General features: G+C 42.7%; 1 protein-coding gene across 1 annotated transcript in view; it reads right to left on the bottom strand.

The window, feature by feature from the left end:
- Positions 1-17,585, bottom strand: part of Znf292 (zinc finger protein 292) — a 77,428-nt gene extending 59,843 nt beyond the window's left edge. Inside the window, exon 1 of the mRNA XM_032904517.1 lies at positions 17,409-17,585. Coding sequence (XP_032760408.1) covers positions 17,409-17,570 — 162 coding nt within the window. The 5' untranslated portion in view covers positions 17,571-17,585. The remainder of the gene's footprint in view (positions 1-17,408) is intronic.
- Between the last annotated feature and the right edge of the window lie 2,257 nt (positions 17,586-19,842).

The following is a 19,842-nucleotide window of genomic DNA, read 5'->3' as shown; positions in this document are numbered from 1 at the left end:
AATTTTCACTGTTTAAGTGCAGACTTCAGGTGGGTGTGGCAGCACAGGCTGTCAGTCCCAGCACTTGGGAGGTAGAGGCAGGCAGATGTCTGAGTTTGAGGTCAGCCTGATTTACACAGTGAGTCCCAGGATAGTCAAGGACAGTAAAAAGACCCTGTCAAAATAATGAGAGAAAGAAAGAAAGAAAGAAAGAAAGAAAGAAAGAAAGAAAGAAAGAAAGAAAGAAAGAAAGAAAGAAAGAAAGGCCAAACAGACGGGAGGGAGGAGGGAGGGAGGAGGGAGGTAGAGGGAACGGGGAGGGGAGGGACCCCAGAGAGCACTTGGGTAAGAAGGGATCCCTAACCCTTTTCCATATGCCAGGTGTTCTTCTTCATCATTGCCACCAAGGTGCTTCCTCTTTTCCACGCTCTAAGGAGTCTATGGTTTTTCATCCTGAACAGAGATGATAACTCAGTTTCCCACATCCAATATCCCATCCTCCAACTTTCCCAGCTGTCTGAAGATGAGAATACGCTTCCTTCTCCTGCTTTCCTCTGTCCTGTCAGACCTTCTGGTTGTTTTGTGTCGCTTCCTTCCTATTTACCTCATTTCAGCTTCTCCTGTCTTTGTGATGTGCATTGTTTAGGGTTTCTACTCCTGCAATAAAGCACCATGACCAAAAGCAACTTGAGGAGGAAAGGATGCATTTTATCTTACAGTTTGTCCATCCATCTTCCAGGGAAGTCAGGGCTGGAACTCAATAAGGCAGGAGCTGATGCAGAGGCCATCGAGGGGTACTGCTTACTGACTTGCTCTTTATGGCTTGCTCAGCCTGCTTTCTTACAGAACCCACAATGGGCTGGGCCTTCCCACATCAATCACTAATTTAAAACTTCCCCAAAGCAGTGGTTCTCGACCTTCCTAATGCTGAGATCCTCTAATCCAGTTGCTCTTCTTGTGCTGACCTCGGGCATAAAATTACTTCCACTGCTACTTCATAACTGAAATTTTGCTATTATGAATTGTAATGTAAATGTCTGTGTTTCCCAATGGTCTTAAGCAATGCCTACGAAAGGCAGTTTAACCCTCAGAGGGGTCGTGACCTACAGGTTGAGAACCACTGCCCTACAGGCTTGCTCACAGGCTAATTTTATGGAGGCATTTTCTCAATTGAGGTTGTTCCTCTCAGATGACTTTACTTTGTGTCACACTGACACAAAACTAGTCAGCATGTATGTGAAACTGAGAAAATTACACATACAGCATGTAATGTTTGGAAGCGCTAGAAAAATATAAGGCTCAACAGGTAAGACTGTGTACTACTCTTTCAGGGGATCTGAGGCTCAATTCCCAGCACCCATGGGAAGCATACCATGGCAGCTCACTGCTGCGTATAACTCTAGCTGAAGGGGTTCTGATAACTGACTGCTCTGCAGGCACAGTCTCTCTCTCTCTCTCTCTCTCTCTCTCTCTCTCTCTCTCACACACACACACACACACACACATGCGCGCGCGCGCGCACACACACACCCCACAAAAAACCTTTACCTGGGCAGTGGTGACACATGCCTTTGATCCCAGCACTCAGAGGCAGAGGCAGGCGTATTTCTGAGACCAACCTGATCTACAAAGTGAGTTCCAGGACAGCTAGGACTACACACAAGAGAAGCCATGTCTCAAAAAAGAAAAGACACCATTAAAAAATGATGAAAAAAGGGAGAATCAGCAAGACATATGTATAAACTAGAGAGATGGTTCTGCGATTGAGAACACCTAGTGTGTAATCAAGAGGCCGTTAGTTCAGATCCCAATGCTGGGCAAAGTACAGAGACAAGAAGAGGGTCACTAGGGTTTACTAGCCAGCTAGAACTTAAGATGAGTCCAGGTTAGGAAGAGGCCCTGCATCAGAGAAACAAGACTTACAGGAACCCTGTATCCCTCTTGACCTCCGTGTACCACACACACTCACACACACAAAGACAAAGACATTGAAGTCTCTGAATATTGTATATGAACAATTTGAAGTCCTTACATAAGTCATAAAAGTTATTTCAAGTGGAAACCTCTTTGGAAAGTCAGTTGGATGGTGTTGTGCTGGGGCAAACATGTAAAAGTAGACACAGGTGTGAACGGCTCAGGCAGACTTATGGAATGTATGACTGACACAGGACAGAGGATGTTCTGCCCCCATACATGCCTCTACATGAAGAATGTCACGTAGCCTCATTTAGTTTATAGGACTGATTTCCTTTCTCCTGACCAAACCTGTTCAGCCAGCACCTGAGACCCCTGAAATGTTCCCCAATGCTATTGAGGCATTCTAGGTAACCTGAGCCCCCAGCCAATGACCTTTGAGCCCCCAGCCAATGACCTTTGCCCGTCCTGGATGTTCCTACCTTCTGTCTCCCAAAACTTTATAAGCCTTCAATCACCCTAAGTAAATTTGGTCTGCCTACTGACTGCAGGTCCTGGTGGGTTTATTCACTGTAGTTTCTCACAGGGCTTCCAAATTCCCTATTCAACATCTCTACTCTCTTTGCCCTTGTGGACTGTATTGGCCGAAGATTCATGAGGGTGAAGAGGCTCAAAATAAAATGAGATGTTGTAAAATGAGAGCAGGGATACAGCTCCTGTCAAAGGAGGTGGTTTCACAGCTGATTCCTATGTATCAGTCTGACACTGGGGTACTTCCCTACTGTTCTGATAAAACCCCAGTGACAAGGCAACTTACAGAAGGAAGCATTAACCTGGGCAATGGTTCTAGAGGGTTAGAGTCCGTGATGGCAGAGAAAAGGCCTGGCAGCAGTAACCAAAAAAGAGGAAGAGCTATCTCAGAACATCCTACGTCATTTGACACCCCAAAGCCAGCCCCAATGACAGTCCTCCAACAAGTCCATACCTCCCAAATCCTGCTGAACAGTTCCACTAAGGTAGGTACTCAGACACAGGAGCCTATGGGAATCATTCTCATTCAAACCGCTATGACTGGCTTTTTGTTGTTGTTGTTATGCTGGGAATTAAACCCAAGACTTTACAGAACTAGGTAAATACTCCATAACTGAGTTATAGCCCCAGCATGTATTTTTAAAAGTTCTGTATTAAGTCCATTTATAAATCACATATTTGATTTGCTTTTGAATGAAGCAAACTTTCCAAAAATAATGGTTAATATGACTGCGCATAGCAAATTTAAATTTGGTACAAAATGTTAAAAAGATTAACTAATTTTAACTATGAATATTTAAACATGTTTGCACCTATATTACCAGCACTTAGGAGATGGAAATAGGAAGATCCTGAAATGAGTTCAATGTCTATCTCAAAAGAGAATAAAATTTAAATATTTAATCATCTCATTTTCATGTTAGCAGCTGCAAACTAGCGTTACCCCTGCTCTCTTATCCTTCCCCTGAATTACTTATAAAACCACCACTGAATACACTCAATGTTTACACAGTTGTTGAGAATGATGCTGGTTTTTGTTTGTTTGTTTAATTAGGAGACTTTAAGTTAAATTAAAGCACAGAGGCTAGTGCATAAATCAGCTGTGCACTTCTTAGGAGGAGTTTCTCTGTAACTGTCTGTTACAAAAGAAGTTTCTTTGATAAATGGGATTTGCACTTATCTAATGAGTATCAAGATGAATACCCAGAAGGTAGTTGGGTACTAAGTAAATGATACAGTAATAAGTTCTCTCTAGGGTTGATGTGGGTTCTTGGCTACGTTTACAGTTCCAAGTGTATTGCGTCCTACTACTGAGCAGGCCTTAAGTCCAACCAGACATCTGCTGACTATCCCTATGACATTACCTTCAACAGCTACTGGGAACAGCCTGAGCCCAAAGAAAAAGAACCTGGAGTCTGCTGTAGAAAGGTTGAGTAGAAGCAAACTTTAGGGAAAAAAGGATTAAAGTGAGAAAGAACAAGTTGCCTCTTCTTCCTAGGACAGTGGTTCGCAACCTTCCTAATGCTGTGACCATTTAATACAGCCCATGATGTTGTAATAACCACAACCCTAAAACTATTTTTGGTGCTACTATGTAACTGTAATTTTGCTGTTGTGAATCTTATTACAAATATCTGATATGCAGGCAGATATGTGACCCCTTGAAAGGGTTCAACCCCCTTGTGCAGAGACATATAAGTTGACAAATTCTGTCCTAGGGGCTTCTAATCAGTAGATTGCTGCCACCACTCTGCCACCTACTCAGTTCACTAACTCAGAAACATTCTTCTTTCCTGGAAACACCAACACAGACATACTCAGGACAATCTGTCATAACAAAACAGTCATATGCCCCACTTTACAGCTCTTTTGCACTGCTAGTTCTGAAGTCAAGAAGCCACAGGCACCCAGGCAGTGGTGACACACAACTTTAATCCCAGCACTCAGGAGGCAGAGGTAAGTGGATCTCTCTGAGTTTGAGACAGGAGTAACTACCTCCCCACCCCCAGTACAGGATGGTAGTTTGTGTAATTGTCAGACAAATTGAGTTGCTTTACTCATATGGAAAAGAATCATCTGAACAGCATATGCACACAAACTACCAAAACAGAATTGTGAAAGACAGCCTACCAGTTTATGGTACAGCCCTGTTGTTAGGCTTCTTGATAGGTTTAACATGGACACAAATCTAAAACAGCCAGGTGGAAATGACTGGAGATGAATACAATGTAGAATGCATCAGAGGCCAACCTGGTGTCTTCCCCTGCTATTTAAATGTAGGCCTTGTCAGGGAGAGAAAGGGAGGCAGGAAGGGAGGGCAGACTAAGCGACTACGTGTGTTTGCAGGAGTTAATGTCCATGTGCTCTGAGCTCTGGAGGGGTCAGCTTTGGGAGCTATGTACCTTTATATTTTATATTTTTCAGACAGGATTTCTCATTAACTTGAGGCTCACCTTTAGCCATCAGTACCAAAATCTACTGGTCTTTGTCCTGCTCCCTGCCCCTACACTGAGAGAATAACATACGCACAGTGTACCATCTTTTTATATGGGGACAGGAAATCAAAATTCAGATTCTCACGTGTCTTAGTTACTTTTCCATTGCTGTAAAGAGACACCAGGACCAAGGCAACTTACAAAATAAAACATTTAACTGAGGAATCATGTGAGTTTCATGTGAGTCCACAATCATCACAGTACGGAGCATGGCAGCACTCAGGCAAGCAGACATGATGGTGGAGCAATGGCTAAGAGCTTACATCCTCACGTGCAAATTGGAGGCACAGGGAAAGACTGGGGCTGGTGTGGACCTTTGAAACTTCAAAGCCCACCTCAAGTGACACATCTCCTCCGATAAAGTCAATCCTTCCCTAGTCCTTCCCAAACCATTTTCACCAACTGTGAAGCAAGTGTTCAAATAGAAGAGCCTATGGGGGCCATTCAATTTCAAAGCACCACTGCCTGAGCCACCTCTGCAGCAGCGGTATGATATTAACATGTCCTTAAATTTGACTTGCAACAAGTTTAGCATCTATGTTTGTAAGAGAAATTGGCCTGCAGTTTTGCTGTGTCACCTTCATCTGGTTTTGGTATATATACTGATTTCTTTGGATGAACTTAGTAATGCTACTTTCCTTTCTACTTCATGGAGCAGTTTGAGAAATCTATGAAATCTTTAAAAATCTGACAGAAGGCCGACCATGGTGGCCTTTAATCCTAGCATGAGGCAGTTCAAAACTACGCTGATCTCTAATTGAGTTCCACAGGATTACACAATGAGACCCTTTCTTTAAAGGAAGAAATTGGACAAAGTTAGTAAGTGACTCCGAGTGCTAGGCTTTTCATTGTGGGAAGAGTCCTAGTTACACATTCAATTGTATTGCTTTTAATGATCTGTCTGTCTGTACACTCTTAGTTTTAGTCGGTCACTTAATTTATAAGTTGTCTTCTGTAGAGGACCTAGGTTTGGTTCATAGCATTCACATGGTGTCTCAAAACACCTACATCTCCAGTTCCAGGGAATCTAACTCCTTCTTCTGTCTTCTGTGGGTACCAGGCACACACATGATATACTTTCATACATGTAGACAAAACTACTCATATACATAAATAATTTTTAAAAAATAATTTAAAAAACAAAAAAAAAAAGACAAAAGAGAAACAGGGGCAGCAGCCCAAAGTGTAATCGCAGGATTCAATATGCTGAGAATTGCCATGGGTTGAGGGAAACCTAGTCAGAATTCACTAATTCTAGGCCAGTGTAAAGCTATAGTCTCAAAAACACTTGTTTCCCAAAAAATTTTCCTTCTCTTTACCCATCCTGCAAAACACTGTATTGATCACTCTTTAGAGAGCATTAATTTTCTTGTAATACAAAGTTAGAGGGAAAAGCAACATTTTTCTTCTGAGGTTCAACCGGAAATACTAGAGGAGCACTTGGGAGGTGAAGTGGGAGGGCCAAGATCTCAAGCTCATCCCCCTCTGCTGCACAGCAAGCTCCAGGCCACACTGCCGCCTGGCTCAGAACAAGCTCCTGCTCCTGGTACTGTAAGGGAAGGTTTCTGGGGCTGAGGCTGTAAATCGCTGCTGGAGAACTTCCAGCAAGAGCAAGGCGCAGGTTGGGCTCCCCAGCACTGCAAAGTCAATAAAGCAAGAAACAAGGGTGTAAGGACAGCTACAGAACACTTTTCTCATCCGTTCTTTTAATTTCAGACCAAAATGTATAGGGCAGCAGGAGAAGTTTGCTCAAGTTTTCTTCTTTGCTAAAATTGACATAAGCACATTCGAAAAGGTGGTAATGAGAAGGCTAGGCTAACTCCATGACAAGCTTCAAACTGGCAGTTCAGGAGACTAAGACTAAATCTGTTTCCAAGAACTGGGCAATTCCAAGTAAGTCCTGACCTCAGAAGCTGCCCTGCCACCTGGCCTAAGACAAGGACAAGGGTCAGCAACAGTTCCCAGGCCCCAGATAAAGTCACCTACCCTGGAATCCCCTAACATGCTTTAAATCTGGCCTGCGAGCTCACTTGGGTGTCTCCCTATGTTGGTAATGGGCGACCCCAGCACGTTGGACTTCTGCAGAATAAAACACTCTTTGTGTTCACATACTATTTGAGTCCAAGGCATCATATTCAGCAAATCATGGACCCTTACAGTATTTAATGTCTTCAGTATGCAAAAACACACTAATTATGAACAGTTAAAGTATTTTCCATGAACATTAAGTTTTTAAATGATGGCCAGTTATTCCCTCAATACCTAAAGCAATTATCACTAATTAAGAAGCAAGCTGTCTTATATTCTGATTTAATGTGTTCTTCACATTGAGATAGCCTCTAATAATCAAAATTAGGCTAGTTTCTTAAGGAACATTTTTACACAATTTCAAACACTTTGCCCTTATATTTCTAAAAATTATAGATTAAAGCTTTTGTCCTTCTAGTCAAAGACTCTACCACTGAGTTGCATCCAAAGCCCTTTCTAGCCCCCATGGGCACCAGGAATGCACGGTACACATACGTACATGGTACATACGTACCAAACACACAAAAATAATCACAATAAAATTTAATAAATTGATAAACCCTTACTCTCCTAAATATCTACCAATAATTACCTAGTTAAACACAATTCCAGAACACCATTATTAGGCAGCTTTTATTGTTGTTGGGGTTTTGTTTATTTTTATTTTCTTAGACAGTATTTCACACCACAGTTTACACTGAGAGATGAGACTAATCATTACACCTGAGCAGGTAAAACACAAAGCCAAAGAGTTATATGATTTGCTATGAAATTATTATCTAGATAGTATTTTTGAGTGAAATAAACACACATAAAACAAGTCAGGGCTGGGAATGCAGCACAGTGGTAAAGGGCTTGCCTAGCTGACACAAGGCCCTACTTCTACCTCTCAGTATGCAAAAGGGAAACTATTTTGTAATTTAATGATGCTGTGTATCACAGCATCCTGGCTGTGATGATCATAATGAAGTGGTAATAAAATTTTGTTGTATTAATAGTGTACTATAGTCTCTTGCATCTCCTATAATATCTAAACGTAGGTCCTTAGCTATAAATGATGTATTTTTGTCTTTTAAGAATGCTTTACTTTCATTTTTACATGTGTGAATGTATGTCACATGTGTAGATGACCACGAAGGCAAGAGGACACTGGATCCCCAGGAGCAGGGGTTACAGAAGGTTATGAGTCACCCAACTTGGGTGCTGGGAAGTGAACTAGAGTCCTCTGGAAGAGCAGCAAGCAGTCCCTCCCCACCTGCGCTAGCCTTGAGCTCTCCTCCATCCTCTTCTCTAGAATGTTAGGATTAAGGCACAAACCACAATTCCTGGCTTAAATGATTCATTCCTTCTCCTTTAATCCCAGAACTTGGGGGGCAGGGGTGGAGAGTGTGTGTCAGAGTTCATCTAAAGACTGAGTTTCAGAACAGCCAAGGCTACACAGAGAAGCCCTGGCTCAAAAAACAAAACAGAACAAAGAAATTTCAAAATTTCTTTAATCCAGTAGCTGAAAGGCATATCCAGATGATATCTGGGTGGCTGAAGTCAACCTGGTCTACACAGCAAGTTCTAGCCAGACAAGCACTGCAGAATGAGACTGTTTCAAAGAAGAAAGGAAAAAGAAAAGTTCAGTTTTTCAACTATGTCAGCTGGAGAGGGGATGTCTTATCATGTTGCCCAGGCTGGCCTCAAATTCACAGCAATCATCCCCTGCTCAGCTTCCTCACTGAGGCTGAGGGCCACCACTCCAAGCCACAGATTTTTTTTTTTTTTATTTACTATGTAATCTGCATTGGAGCCCTGCTAGGTCTCCAGACTTCAGAACTGCTTTACACTTAGCTCAGCCAAGTGGCTGAGACCCAGTGGCAGACAGCTGTAAACAGCTGTTTAAGTAATTGCTTGCAACTGTGCTAAGTAGGAAGTCTGTTAACTCTCATGCTCGGTATAAACCACATTTAAATTCGTAGTGTTTTTACCCGAACCAGTTTCTAGCTGGCTATGCTGCTGTGACTTAGTTATCTAAATGCAAAAACCCCTCCCATTCACCGTTCCTCAACAGCACAGTTCTTTTCTGGGAAGAGGACAAATATCCAAGGACAGGACTCCTACAGCTAGCTACTTCAGGAACTCAGAGCCCAAGATTTTAAGACTAAATGGCACTACCACAAAAAATGAAAATCAATCTCTCTCTCTCTCTCTCTCTCTCTCTCTCTGTGTGTGTGTGTGTGTGTGTGTGTGTGTGTGTGTGTGTGTGTGTTTTATGACAGTTTTAAAACTCCAATTTAATCTTTAAAACAGAGGCTAGGTGGGGATACGGCTCAGTGGTAAAGCACTTGCCTAGGGTTCAATCCCCAATACAGTCAAAACAAATAAAATGTTTAAAAACAAAGTCTTGAAACAGTCACAATCAACCAGTCAACCAGCCCAGTGTACATTGTTAGCAAACATTATACCCAAGCAAACCACTCTTCAACTAAATTGGCTTCTTTTTCAGTGAATAATTATCTTAAAGAGCCTTTAAGAACCCTGCTGGAATGTTTCTATTTAAATTCCTAAACAAATAACTTCCCATTATACTGTATTCATCTTAGAAATAAAAAATACAAATCACATTCAAAATTACTTGTCAGTCTTCCAGAGATTGTTAGGTACTTGAAACCAGGAATCATGGCCACCCATAATAGTAAGTAGTCAATAAAAGTACAGTCAGTACCATTCAAAACCCTCCATCTAGATGGCCAGATTTTATATCAGTAACTAGAGAAATTATTCTGAAACAATGTAACACACAGTCCCTGAGGAATCCTGTGATCTCACTGTAAGCCAATGTTAAGAAACTATGGAACATAATTAAATACTACAGTTACATAAAAATAAATATATGCTAACTTTCAAATAACAGGAAAATTAAAGATCTACAACAGGTTCTCTTGAAAGTCCATGTTCTACTACTCTGCACTCCTCCCATCAAGTAAAACTTGAAGCTATTTTTTCCTCTTCACATGCATAGCAGGGAAAGAGGGTGACATAGAGGCCAGGGCCTTCGGCATCAATTAGAAATTGCTCATCCTCATAAGCAATTTCTAGTTTTGTGTGTTCACTGTATTCTCTAGCACAACTCCTGTTAAGGTAAAAATTCAAAATGTAAACAAATTCATCTTTAGCTCACACATCTACAGCTAACTAATGTTCTATATGGTGCCAAGAAAATGAATTAGGGGTGGATACTGTCCTCAGTAAGCGAACTGGGAAAATCCAACATCCGTAAGGAGAAAAATCAAGCTGAAATGCTTTCTCTCACTATATACAAAACAACTCAAAGTAGATTAAGGACTTCAGCATAAACTATAAAACTACTACAAGAGGCCTATACATACTGGGTGTGGGCCTTTTGCATATAACTCTAAAAGCAAAAATAGGTAGCTGGTGTTACATCCAGCTAAAGGCCTCTGCAGAACTTTCTATACAGGAGAGAAACAAGAAAAAGAGAACCTTCTGAATGGAGGAAAAAGGGGTTTTACAAACTGTACTTCTAACAAGGCCTTAATATCCAGAATATAAATAATCCAAACAAACAAAAAATTTAAAAAAAATCTAACTCATAAATTTAAAAAAAAAAAGACCTAATAGAAGGTTCTCAGAAGAATCTATATATGTATTTTTTTTTTTTTAAAGTCCTGAACTCCACTAACTATTAGGAAAAATGCCAACTAAAACCACAATGAGAAGGCTGGTATTGAGGCTAGCTGATTGGAAATGATTGCTTAGTTTCTGCAAGGTCCTGGGTTCAAATGAAAAAAGTAAAAATAAAAAGAGTAACACCATGGGATCCCCTCACACCAGTCAATGGTTATTACCAAAAAGATGAACTTAAAAACAAAAATCCCCTAAGAGCCAAAGCCTCAATGCTGGGTCCACATCCAAAGGAAATGAAATCAGTGTGTTATCCATCCACGTCAGGATCAGTGGAGACTATTGAAAACAATCAAGATAGGAAATTAACCAAGTGCTCATCAGTGATAAATGGATAAGAAAATGTGAGCAACGTGCACAATGGAATCCTATTCCGCAATAAAATGGTGAAATCCTGTCATCTACAAAAACAGGGACTAAACTGGAAGACATGAAGTTCGGTTCAATGAACCCAACACAGAAGCACAAAACAAGTCATCTCAGTCATATACAGAACCAGAACTGTGGAGCCGGAGACTTGGGAAAGAGGAAACAAACGGAACTTAATAATAGTACAAACTTACAACTACGTAGGACGCCCTAGTACATGTTGGAGTAACAGTAATCGTCTAATGTGTTTTTCAAAATAGCTAGCTAGACTCGGGGATATAAATGACTTCATTATAAAGAAAACTATTGATGTTTTGAGGTGACGGAGCTGTCAATCACCCTGATTCACTATATAAACACAACAGTAACATACTATCCCACAGAAATGTACGATTACCTTGAGTGAAGGGAGGAGGAAAGCAATGGAGCCACCGGCCCACGGTGGTCTGTACTTACTATAACTCCAGCACTTAGGCCAAGGCAGGAAGACCCAGGCAGCTTATGTGCATTTTGAGACTGTGTTTTGTTTTGCTTTGTTTTGTTTTGTTTTAAATGGTGGGGGGAGGAAAGGGAAGAGAAGGGAATCGGGAATTGGGAATTGGTTTTTGATATTATTGGGATTTTTGCTGTTGTTGTTATTTTGAGACAGGTTCCCCTAGCTGGTCTAGAACTCAGCAATCTTTCTGCCTCAGATTCTAGAATGTAGGGACCTGGCTTAAGCTTAAAATACAGAGCTGTAGGAATGGCACTGCAAGTAAAGGTGCTTGCCACACAAACCTGACCATCTGAAACTGATCCTGGATCCCGCTGTGGACAGACAAGCCTATCTTGAAAGTAGTATCAGACTTTCACTGCATTTACAAACACATGCAGAAACATACAATGCTGCTGCTGCTGCTGGTGATGATGATAATTTAGAAGTAAGCAGGGCTAAAGAGAAGGGTTCAGTGGTAAAAGCACATGTTGCTTTTGAAGAGGACCTGAGGCAGGAACCCAGCACTCTCCTGCCTGCAGCTCCAGGTCCTATGGAAGGCAAGGAGGTTCTTATGATCACAGATAAGCACTAAGGAACCAGGAATGTCAAACTCCTGGGGTTGTCCCATCAAAGGAAGGAATGCATAATCCTCTTATCTGCCCTGAAGGCCAGGAGTGGATGTGGGTAATAGTCTGGTGACCACGCCTCTTACTGTGAGTTTGTTAATCTATAGAACCTATCTTTATGAAAGGTGTCTTATGTTCAAGGAGTTTAGATGCAGTCTTAAAACTTTATTGTACACATGGAATTGAATCAAGTATCACAGAGAAACCTTTTGCCAAACTGTGCTGTGCTTAAGTATGTCTAAAATAAACTACTTAAGGCCAGTCCTGATGTTTAGACCTGTTGAACTGTGGCATCCCTTGGCTTGTTACTCTGCTGGCCATGGTGGTTGAAGAGACCACCCCACGAGGTTCAAAGGATTTGACACTCTTTCCAGCTTCTGAGGACACTGTACACAGGATACAGACATAAATGCAGGCAAATCACCATATACATAAGATAAAATGAAGCCTTTAAAAGTATTTTTTAAATAATATATAAATAAAAACCAGGCTAGCAAGATGGAGAATTCAGTAAAGGCCTGAGTTTGATCTCTGGCTCCCACAAGGTAGAAGAGAACTGTACTTGACACAAGCTGGAATTATCAAAGAAAGGAGCCTCCCTTGAGGAAATGCCTCCAAGAGACCCAGCTGTAAGGCATTTTCTCAACTAGTGATCAAGAGGGGAGGACCCAGCCCATTGTAGGTGGTGCCATCCCTGGGCTGGCGGTCTTGGGTTCTATAAGAGAGCAAGCTGAGCAAGCCAGGGGAAGCAAGCCAGTAAGTAACATCCCTCCACGACCTCTACATTAGCTCCTGCTTCCTGACCTGCTTGAGTTCCAGTCCTGACTTGCTTTGGTGATGACCAGCAATGTGGAGGTGTAAGCTGAATAAACCCTTTCCTCCCCAACTTGCTTTTTGGTCATGGTGTTTGTGCAGGAATAGAAACCCTGACTAAGACAGATTGATACCAGCATAGTGGGGTATTCCTGTGACATCCTGACCATGTTTTGGGGAGGATTATGGAAGGACTTTGGGCTAGAAGAGCCATTGGATGTCAGGAGCTCTGTGGGGTGTTCTGTAGGAGCTTGGAAGATGATGTTGAAAACAATGCAGAAGATGGAGGCCTGGCTTGTGAAATTTCAGAGGGAAGACTAAAGACTCTTATCAGGGCCATTGCTTTTTTTATTGTAAAGATTCTATGATTTTGGTTAGCTGGAGCTGAAGAATCAACTGTGATTAATAAAATACCAGAAAACGAAAATCTTTTAGTAGAAAACAAAATCTTCGTGTTACTGGGACAACTGATGCTGGTTAGCTGGAACTAAGAAATTAGTGGTGATTAAGAAGAGACCAGCATCACTGAGGTGAAATCTTCTGGGAAGTGTTTTCTGAGAGCACAAAGAAGCTGTGTTCCAAAGATAGCCAAGGTTGTACCTCGTGCTGCAGCTGGACTTGGTAATGTGTAAGAATCACCAGGTAGGGTTGGGGATTTAGCTCAGTGGTAGAGCGCTTGCCTAGGAAGTGCAAAGGCCCTGGGTTCGGTCCCCAGCTCGAAAAAAAAAACCAAAAAAAAAAAAAAAAAAAAAAAAAGAATCACCAGGTAGTACTGGTTTGAAGGCATGAAGGGGTCATGAAGAACAGCTGAGGCTGGGCACTGTGAGAGGCCATGGAAGGCCATTGGTGAAGGTGCAGTTTCAGTTCCAGCCGATGGCCCAGCGCAAAAGGGGTCATGCAAAGGATTTGAGGGTTGGCACTATGAAAAGAGCCTATAATCGGCTGTTAGTGAAGCCTAGTTGCACTGGAAGACCCTAGTGCTTGGAGATGCCAGTACCATGGGATGATCACCAAGAACAGCAGCATCAGTGGAGTGGATCGACCTGAGCTTAGAGTGATACAGAGGGCAGAGCCGGAGAAGGGATACCATCCCTTTGAGCCCAGAAGATTATGAGTAGATCCCAGACATTGGACGGTTCAAGTTTGATTTTGATTGTGACTGTGCCCTAATATTTTTCCCTCTTGAAGGAACAAAGTATTTTAGTAGAGCCCACAGTTAAGAGACTTTGAAATATAAAAAGACTTTGAATTTTAAAAGAGATTGGATATTTTAAAGTATGAAATTTTTAAATATGGGAGAAATTGTAAAGACTGTGAGACTTTTAACGTTAAGATTTGGGGGAAGAATGAGAAAGGGTTGAGGCCTAATAGTGATGTGTTTGTATGTCAAGTTGACAAGGGGTCGACTGTACTGGCTGGTTTTGTGTGTCCACTTGACACAAGCTTGAGATATCACAGAGAAAGGAGCATCCCTTAAGGAAATGCCTCCATAAGATCAAGCCATAAGGCATTTTCTCAATTAGTGATCAAAGGGGGAGGACCCATTGTGGGTGAGGCCATCCCTGGGCTGGTAGTCCTCAGTTCTGTAAGACAGCAAGCTGAGCAAGCCAGTAAGTAACATCCCTCCATGGCCTCTGCATCAGCTCCTGCTTCCTGACCTGCTTGAGTTCAGTCCTGACTTGCTTTGGTGATGACCAGCAATGTGGAAGTGTAAGCTGAATAAACCCTTTCCTCCCCAACCTGCTTCTTGGCCATGGTGTTGGTGCAGGGATGGAAACCCTGACTGAGACAGGAACTCCTGCAAGCTTTCCTCTCACCTCTGCATGCTATGGCACATGCACACATAAGACACACACAGACACACAAATAAATGTAAATATAACAGAACAATCTTTAAATAAATAAGCTCAAAATTGAGGACTTTAAAACAACTGAGCCTCAATGCTGACAGAATATTAGCTCTGAAGTCCAGTGACTGCCAAAAAGTTTATTTATCCTGGCATTCTTGGAGCATGTGGACAGCTCAGGTCTACAGGAGAAAGACATGAAAAATGTTGAATGGTAATTCCAAGGTTAGAAAACAAGACTTAATTCCTGGCTCCTCCTGCATCTAACATTGAATCCCATGTTAAGTAAGGTAGATATCCAGACAGCATTCTAAAGAGTCTGAGTTAGAGTGCAACCCTAACTCTCTCTTCTGTCTCCTACTACAACCTGAAACTCACTATGTAGCCCAGGGTGGCCTTCAACTCTGACCTGCCTGCCTCAGCCTCCTAAATGCAGGACTAGAGATCTAGAGACCACTTTTATAATTTGTAACTTGGGAACAGGGAGCATAAACTAATCTTTAGATAACAAGCCTAGCACCCAAGAGACACTGGGTTTGACCCTCAGCATGGACTAACACCCAACAACATGGGACACACTTGGAATGCCCGCACTGTGAGTCGGAAACAGGAAATGCTAAGGTTTAAGGTCCACAGAGTTTGAGGCCAATATGTCCTCAATAGGAATTACTACTTGTAATTTTTTGAAAACCACTAATGATTATTTCATTACTATTCGATTTGTATCAACAAATTAATAAAAAAAATGATTTATATACCTTAATGACTTATTATATTACTTAATAAAACCACTATAGGAAATTATTTTTAAACTGTTTTATTCATTAGAAGTAACTTTAAAAGGCCAGGCAGTGGTGGCACATGCCTTTAATTCAAGCACTGGGGAGGGGCGTGGGTGAGGGGAGCAGGTGAACCTGTGTGTTCAAGGCCAGCCTGGACTACAGAACAGCCAGGGAGACACACACACACACACACACACACACACACACACACACACATCCTGTCTTGAAAAAAACAAAACAATAAACAAACAAAAAGAAGTGATGTGAAAGCTGGTGATGGTACCTAGAGTCCCTCAGCTAAATCCCTAGTACCATTTTAAACACACACATTGATACTTTTCTATCAGTCTCAAAAATGAAAGAGAACCCTGTAGTCTTCATTGCATGAGGCTTCATTTTCCCAATATTATCAATCTTTAAAAACCATCAGTGGACTCTACTAAGAAATTAATACTCCGATCTAAAATAGACACCCCCCCCCCAGATTAAAAAGCTGACTCCAAACTGGTCATTGTGTCACAGATCTGTAATCCTAGTATTTGGGATGGTAAGAGGTAAGAGGATGGTAAGTAAGAGGACTACCCAAAATTAAATGCCAGCAAGGAGAACACGGTAAGACCGTCTCAAAACAAGTCTCACCCCAGAAGTGGACTCCACTTATAAATGAAAGCCTTATCTGTAAATCCTACTAAAATAATTTCTCAGGTTTAAAATAAGTTTTCTGCATATAAAGACCTAGTAAGAGATAGGCGATTTCAGGACAGAGAAAATAGCAAATTTCAAAGATTCTTTAATACTAAGGTTTAAAACATTGACTCTCTAATGCTGCCTCTGGATCCGTTATCTTACCTGATGAACTTTCTGACTGCATATATTTGTAGACAACTCATCCTTGATCCTATATATCTTTTTAAAAAAGAATGAACCATCGAATAATGCATGAGCATAAAGTACATATAGCAATGGAGACTCTTCTGTATGTGAACAGAAACCCTATATCTGATCCTATAAAGAAAGATTTCAGAATCTGGAAGCTGTTAACTGTAAAATGCTAAACTGCTCCACCATTGTTCAAATTTCAGTGTTTCCAAAACAAAACCTCAAGAATGACACATCCATTAGGTCCACTCTTCATGTTAAAAACGGCCTCCTCAACTAGGCAATTTAATCGATGTACTCACTCCATAGCCAGCAGCAGCTCCTTGGAATCTCCACACATTAACTGGGGGAAGTCATGGTTAAGACCAGATGTAAACCCAAACTATTGATTTCTGTCATTTAGGATGCATTCTAAACCCTAGCTAGAACATGTTGCTGAAAAGCAATGTCCTTGGGCAAGAAAAGAATGGAAAGGTCTAAAACTGACCCAAGCACAAATCCCTTGTCAACTAAAGACACTTAACAGGAAAGAACCCAAGAAATGTGAGGGTGGGGATGCATGGGGGGCCGGAAATCGTACTCTTCCGGAACGTAAAGGCGAAACAGGCACTGGAAAAGCCGCCCCCAAGGGACAACTGACTACGGAACGGTGACAGCTCCTTTGCACCGCGGAGAGCAGCCAGCAGCTACGGCCGCAGCGCAGACGCCGCCGCCACTCCCAGCTTGCAGGTCCGGCGGGATTGGCTCAAGAACATCAACAAAGACCCTACGGTCGCAGCCTAACCCAACAACAAAGGCCGAGCGACTGCGCGCCGCGGCCGGGACAGGGACTGGCGCGCGACGGCTAGCTGGGCGCCCGCGGCGCAGCCCGGGAGCGTGCACGGAGCCCGAGGCTGGCCGGCCCAGTCGGGCCGCTGAACACAAAGGCGCGGACCGCCCGCGCTCCGGCCGCTGAGGCCCACGTAGGGGGAGGGGCTCACCTGGCACAGCTGCCGGCAGTAGGCGGCGGCGGCCTCCACCGCGGGCTCCCGGCTCTCGCACAGCCGCCGCTCCAGCTCCTGCAGCCGCTCGCCCAGGCGCCGCAGCTCCGCCGCGCAGCTGCCACCGCTCAGGCGCTCCTGCTCGGCCTCGTCGTCCGCCATCTTCGCAGCCCGCTCCGTCGCGTACGCACCTGGGTCACGTGATAACACAATGCCACGTTCGGCGGGGTCACGTGCCGGGTGCGCTGGCACGCCTGGGCGCACGTACAAAGGCCGGGTGTGGGGCTGACGACCGCCAGTGCAGTGCTGCAGCAAGCTGAGGCTTCGGCGGCCGCGGTCCGGGCGAGTGCAAGGTCTGCGGAACAACCGGAGGCCAGGGCAGGGTGGAGAGTCGCTGCTTGCCCTGATTCTGGGCCAACCCGAGAATGCCTCCTGGAAGCAAACACTCTAGGTGTTGGAGGCCACAAAACACACACACACAATTGGGTCAGAACAAAATGAGAGGTTCAATTCTCATTCTGGAAAATCTAGCATCGAACCCGAGAAAAGGATAGTGTGGAGAGAATCCAAACAGTCCGAAATGACTAATGTTGTAACCCGGTGGTTTTTAAGGCACAAAAGCTTTTCTAAAATCCGGTTACTGTTAAGCGTTACAAGAATCAACACCGAGTGTAAGTTCGTGAAAATAGGTCGAGGAAAAGAACCCTACTTAGGGATGCTAAAGTTAAAAGGGAACACGGATATCAAATACTAGCAGCGACCCTCCTCTTCGTGCTGCAAAACAGGTGACCTTCTAAACCATATTTTGCTTGCAAGATGAAAACAATATTTGGCATTAGAATAGTAGGAGAGAGCTGTGTGTTGTGTGCACCGTTGTGATCTCAACACTTGCAGGCAAGAGGTTCAGAAGTTCATCCTCTGCTACGTAATACTTTCTCTGCCAGCCCATGCCAGATGAGTCCCTAAACCAAATTTAAAGGGGATGGGAGGTGGAATAAGAAGCACTCGGGAAATCAATGTGCTTAACCATAAATTTCATAATTAAGCTAGTAGCAAAACCAATGTTTGAGGGCTGGGGATGTGACTTAATTGATAGAGTGCTTGACTAGCTCTGTTCAGTACACGACACTGCTTAAGTCAGGCAAAAGGCACACAGCTGCACGCTTAATCTCAACACTCCCCTGACAGGACTATCGGAAGTTCAGAGACTACACTATATAGTCAGTTTCAGGCTAGCAAAAACAAACAAAACAAAACACCCCACAACCTAATGTTTATGCAAGAGGCACGATATCTGTCTTACAACTGAATCCTTTTAAAACAAGCAATAGAGTTGACATACCTGGTCATTTTACTATTGTATTCTGGCTGAACTATATTTTTCTAAGTATAGTTATCTAAAACAAAAATACAGCCTGGTGCTTCACGTAGAACTGAAGCACAAAGGAAGCTGGAGTTGAGGGGCTCCTGTTCCAATCCAGCCTGGGCTACATTGTAATACCGGGTCTCAAAAAAAAATAATAATTTTTAGTGTATACAGTGGCCTTTTCAGAAAATTGATATAATAAAGCCAGATGTAATCCTAGTACTTGGGAGGTGAAGGGAGGAGGACATTAAGTGGAAACTGTTCTAGAAATACTGTGTCGCTCAAGTGAATGTTTTGTAATGCATGTTTTCAAATCATTACATAAGATGAACAAGCACAACCAAACCTTCCAGAAAACAGCATCAATGTTGCATATTAACAAGACAAAATCTCCTAATGTTTGCTTATGCATGAGACCAGGGGAGCACACTGGATTGAATAGTGAAAAAAGAGTTGAGGAGACCAATGAACGTAGCTGTTTTGTCTTTGCCTGGTTCCCATAGAGACCTATCACTGAGTTTTACCCTGCACCCTCCTTGCTTATGATTTTAACTTTGCAGTTTATTTTCCCAAGTTATATATCTGAAGTATTGAAGTTTAATAAATGTATGCTATCTTAGGATTCCAGTGAAAATATGAAAAGAAGTATGTGCTTAGCCAATATACCAGTAAATCCAAGGGCTGTAAAATAAACAAAGATTAGGAAGCTCACTTTTCCCGCAATTCAATGGTAATGAATTACACCACACTTCGTCTACAGGAAAGAAAGTGTGTAGAGGCAGGTGTGGAGAGAAATATCCAAAGTGAAATGTGCTTGAATGTTTATTTTTAAATGATTATTTAGGGCTAGGGCGTAGCTGAATGGAAGATCATGTTCGTGAGACCCTGGTAATGGAGGAGGGGGAGTTACCTAAAAAAAAAAAAAGTTCTTCCTACCTTTCAGGCCATGATACCCGAATGGATAGAGAAGCTAGAGAGATGGGCTCAGTGGTTAAGAGCATTTGCAAGTCTTCCAGAAGACCAGAGTTGGAGTCCCAGCACCAGGTGGCTGCTTCACAGCTGTCTGTG

This window comes from Rattus rattus, chromosome 1, assembly GCF_011064425.1.
Source record: "Rattus rattus isolate New Zealand chromosome 1, Rrattus_CSIRO_v1, whole genome shotgun sequence".
NCBI lineage: Eukaryota > Metazoa > Chordata > Mammalia > Rodentia > Muridae > Rattus > Rattus rattus.
Note: the sequence above shows the minus strand (reverse complement) of the source record. Positions and strands in the feature narration are given on the sequence as shown.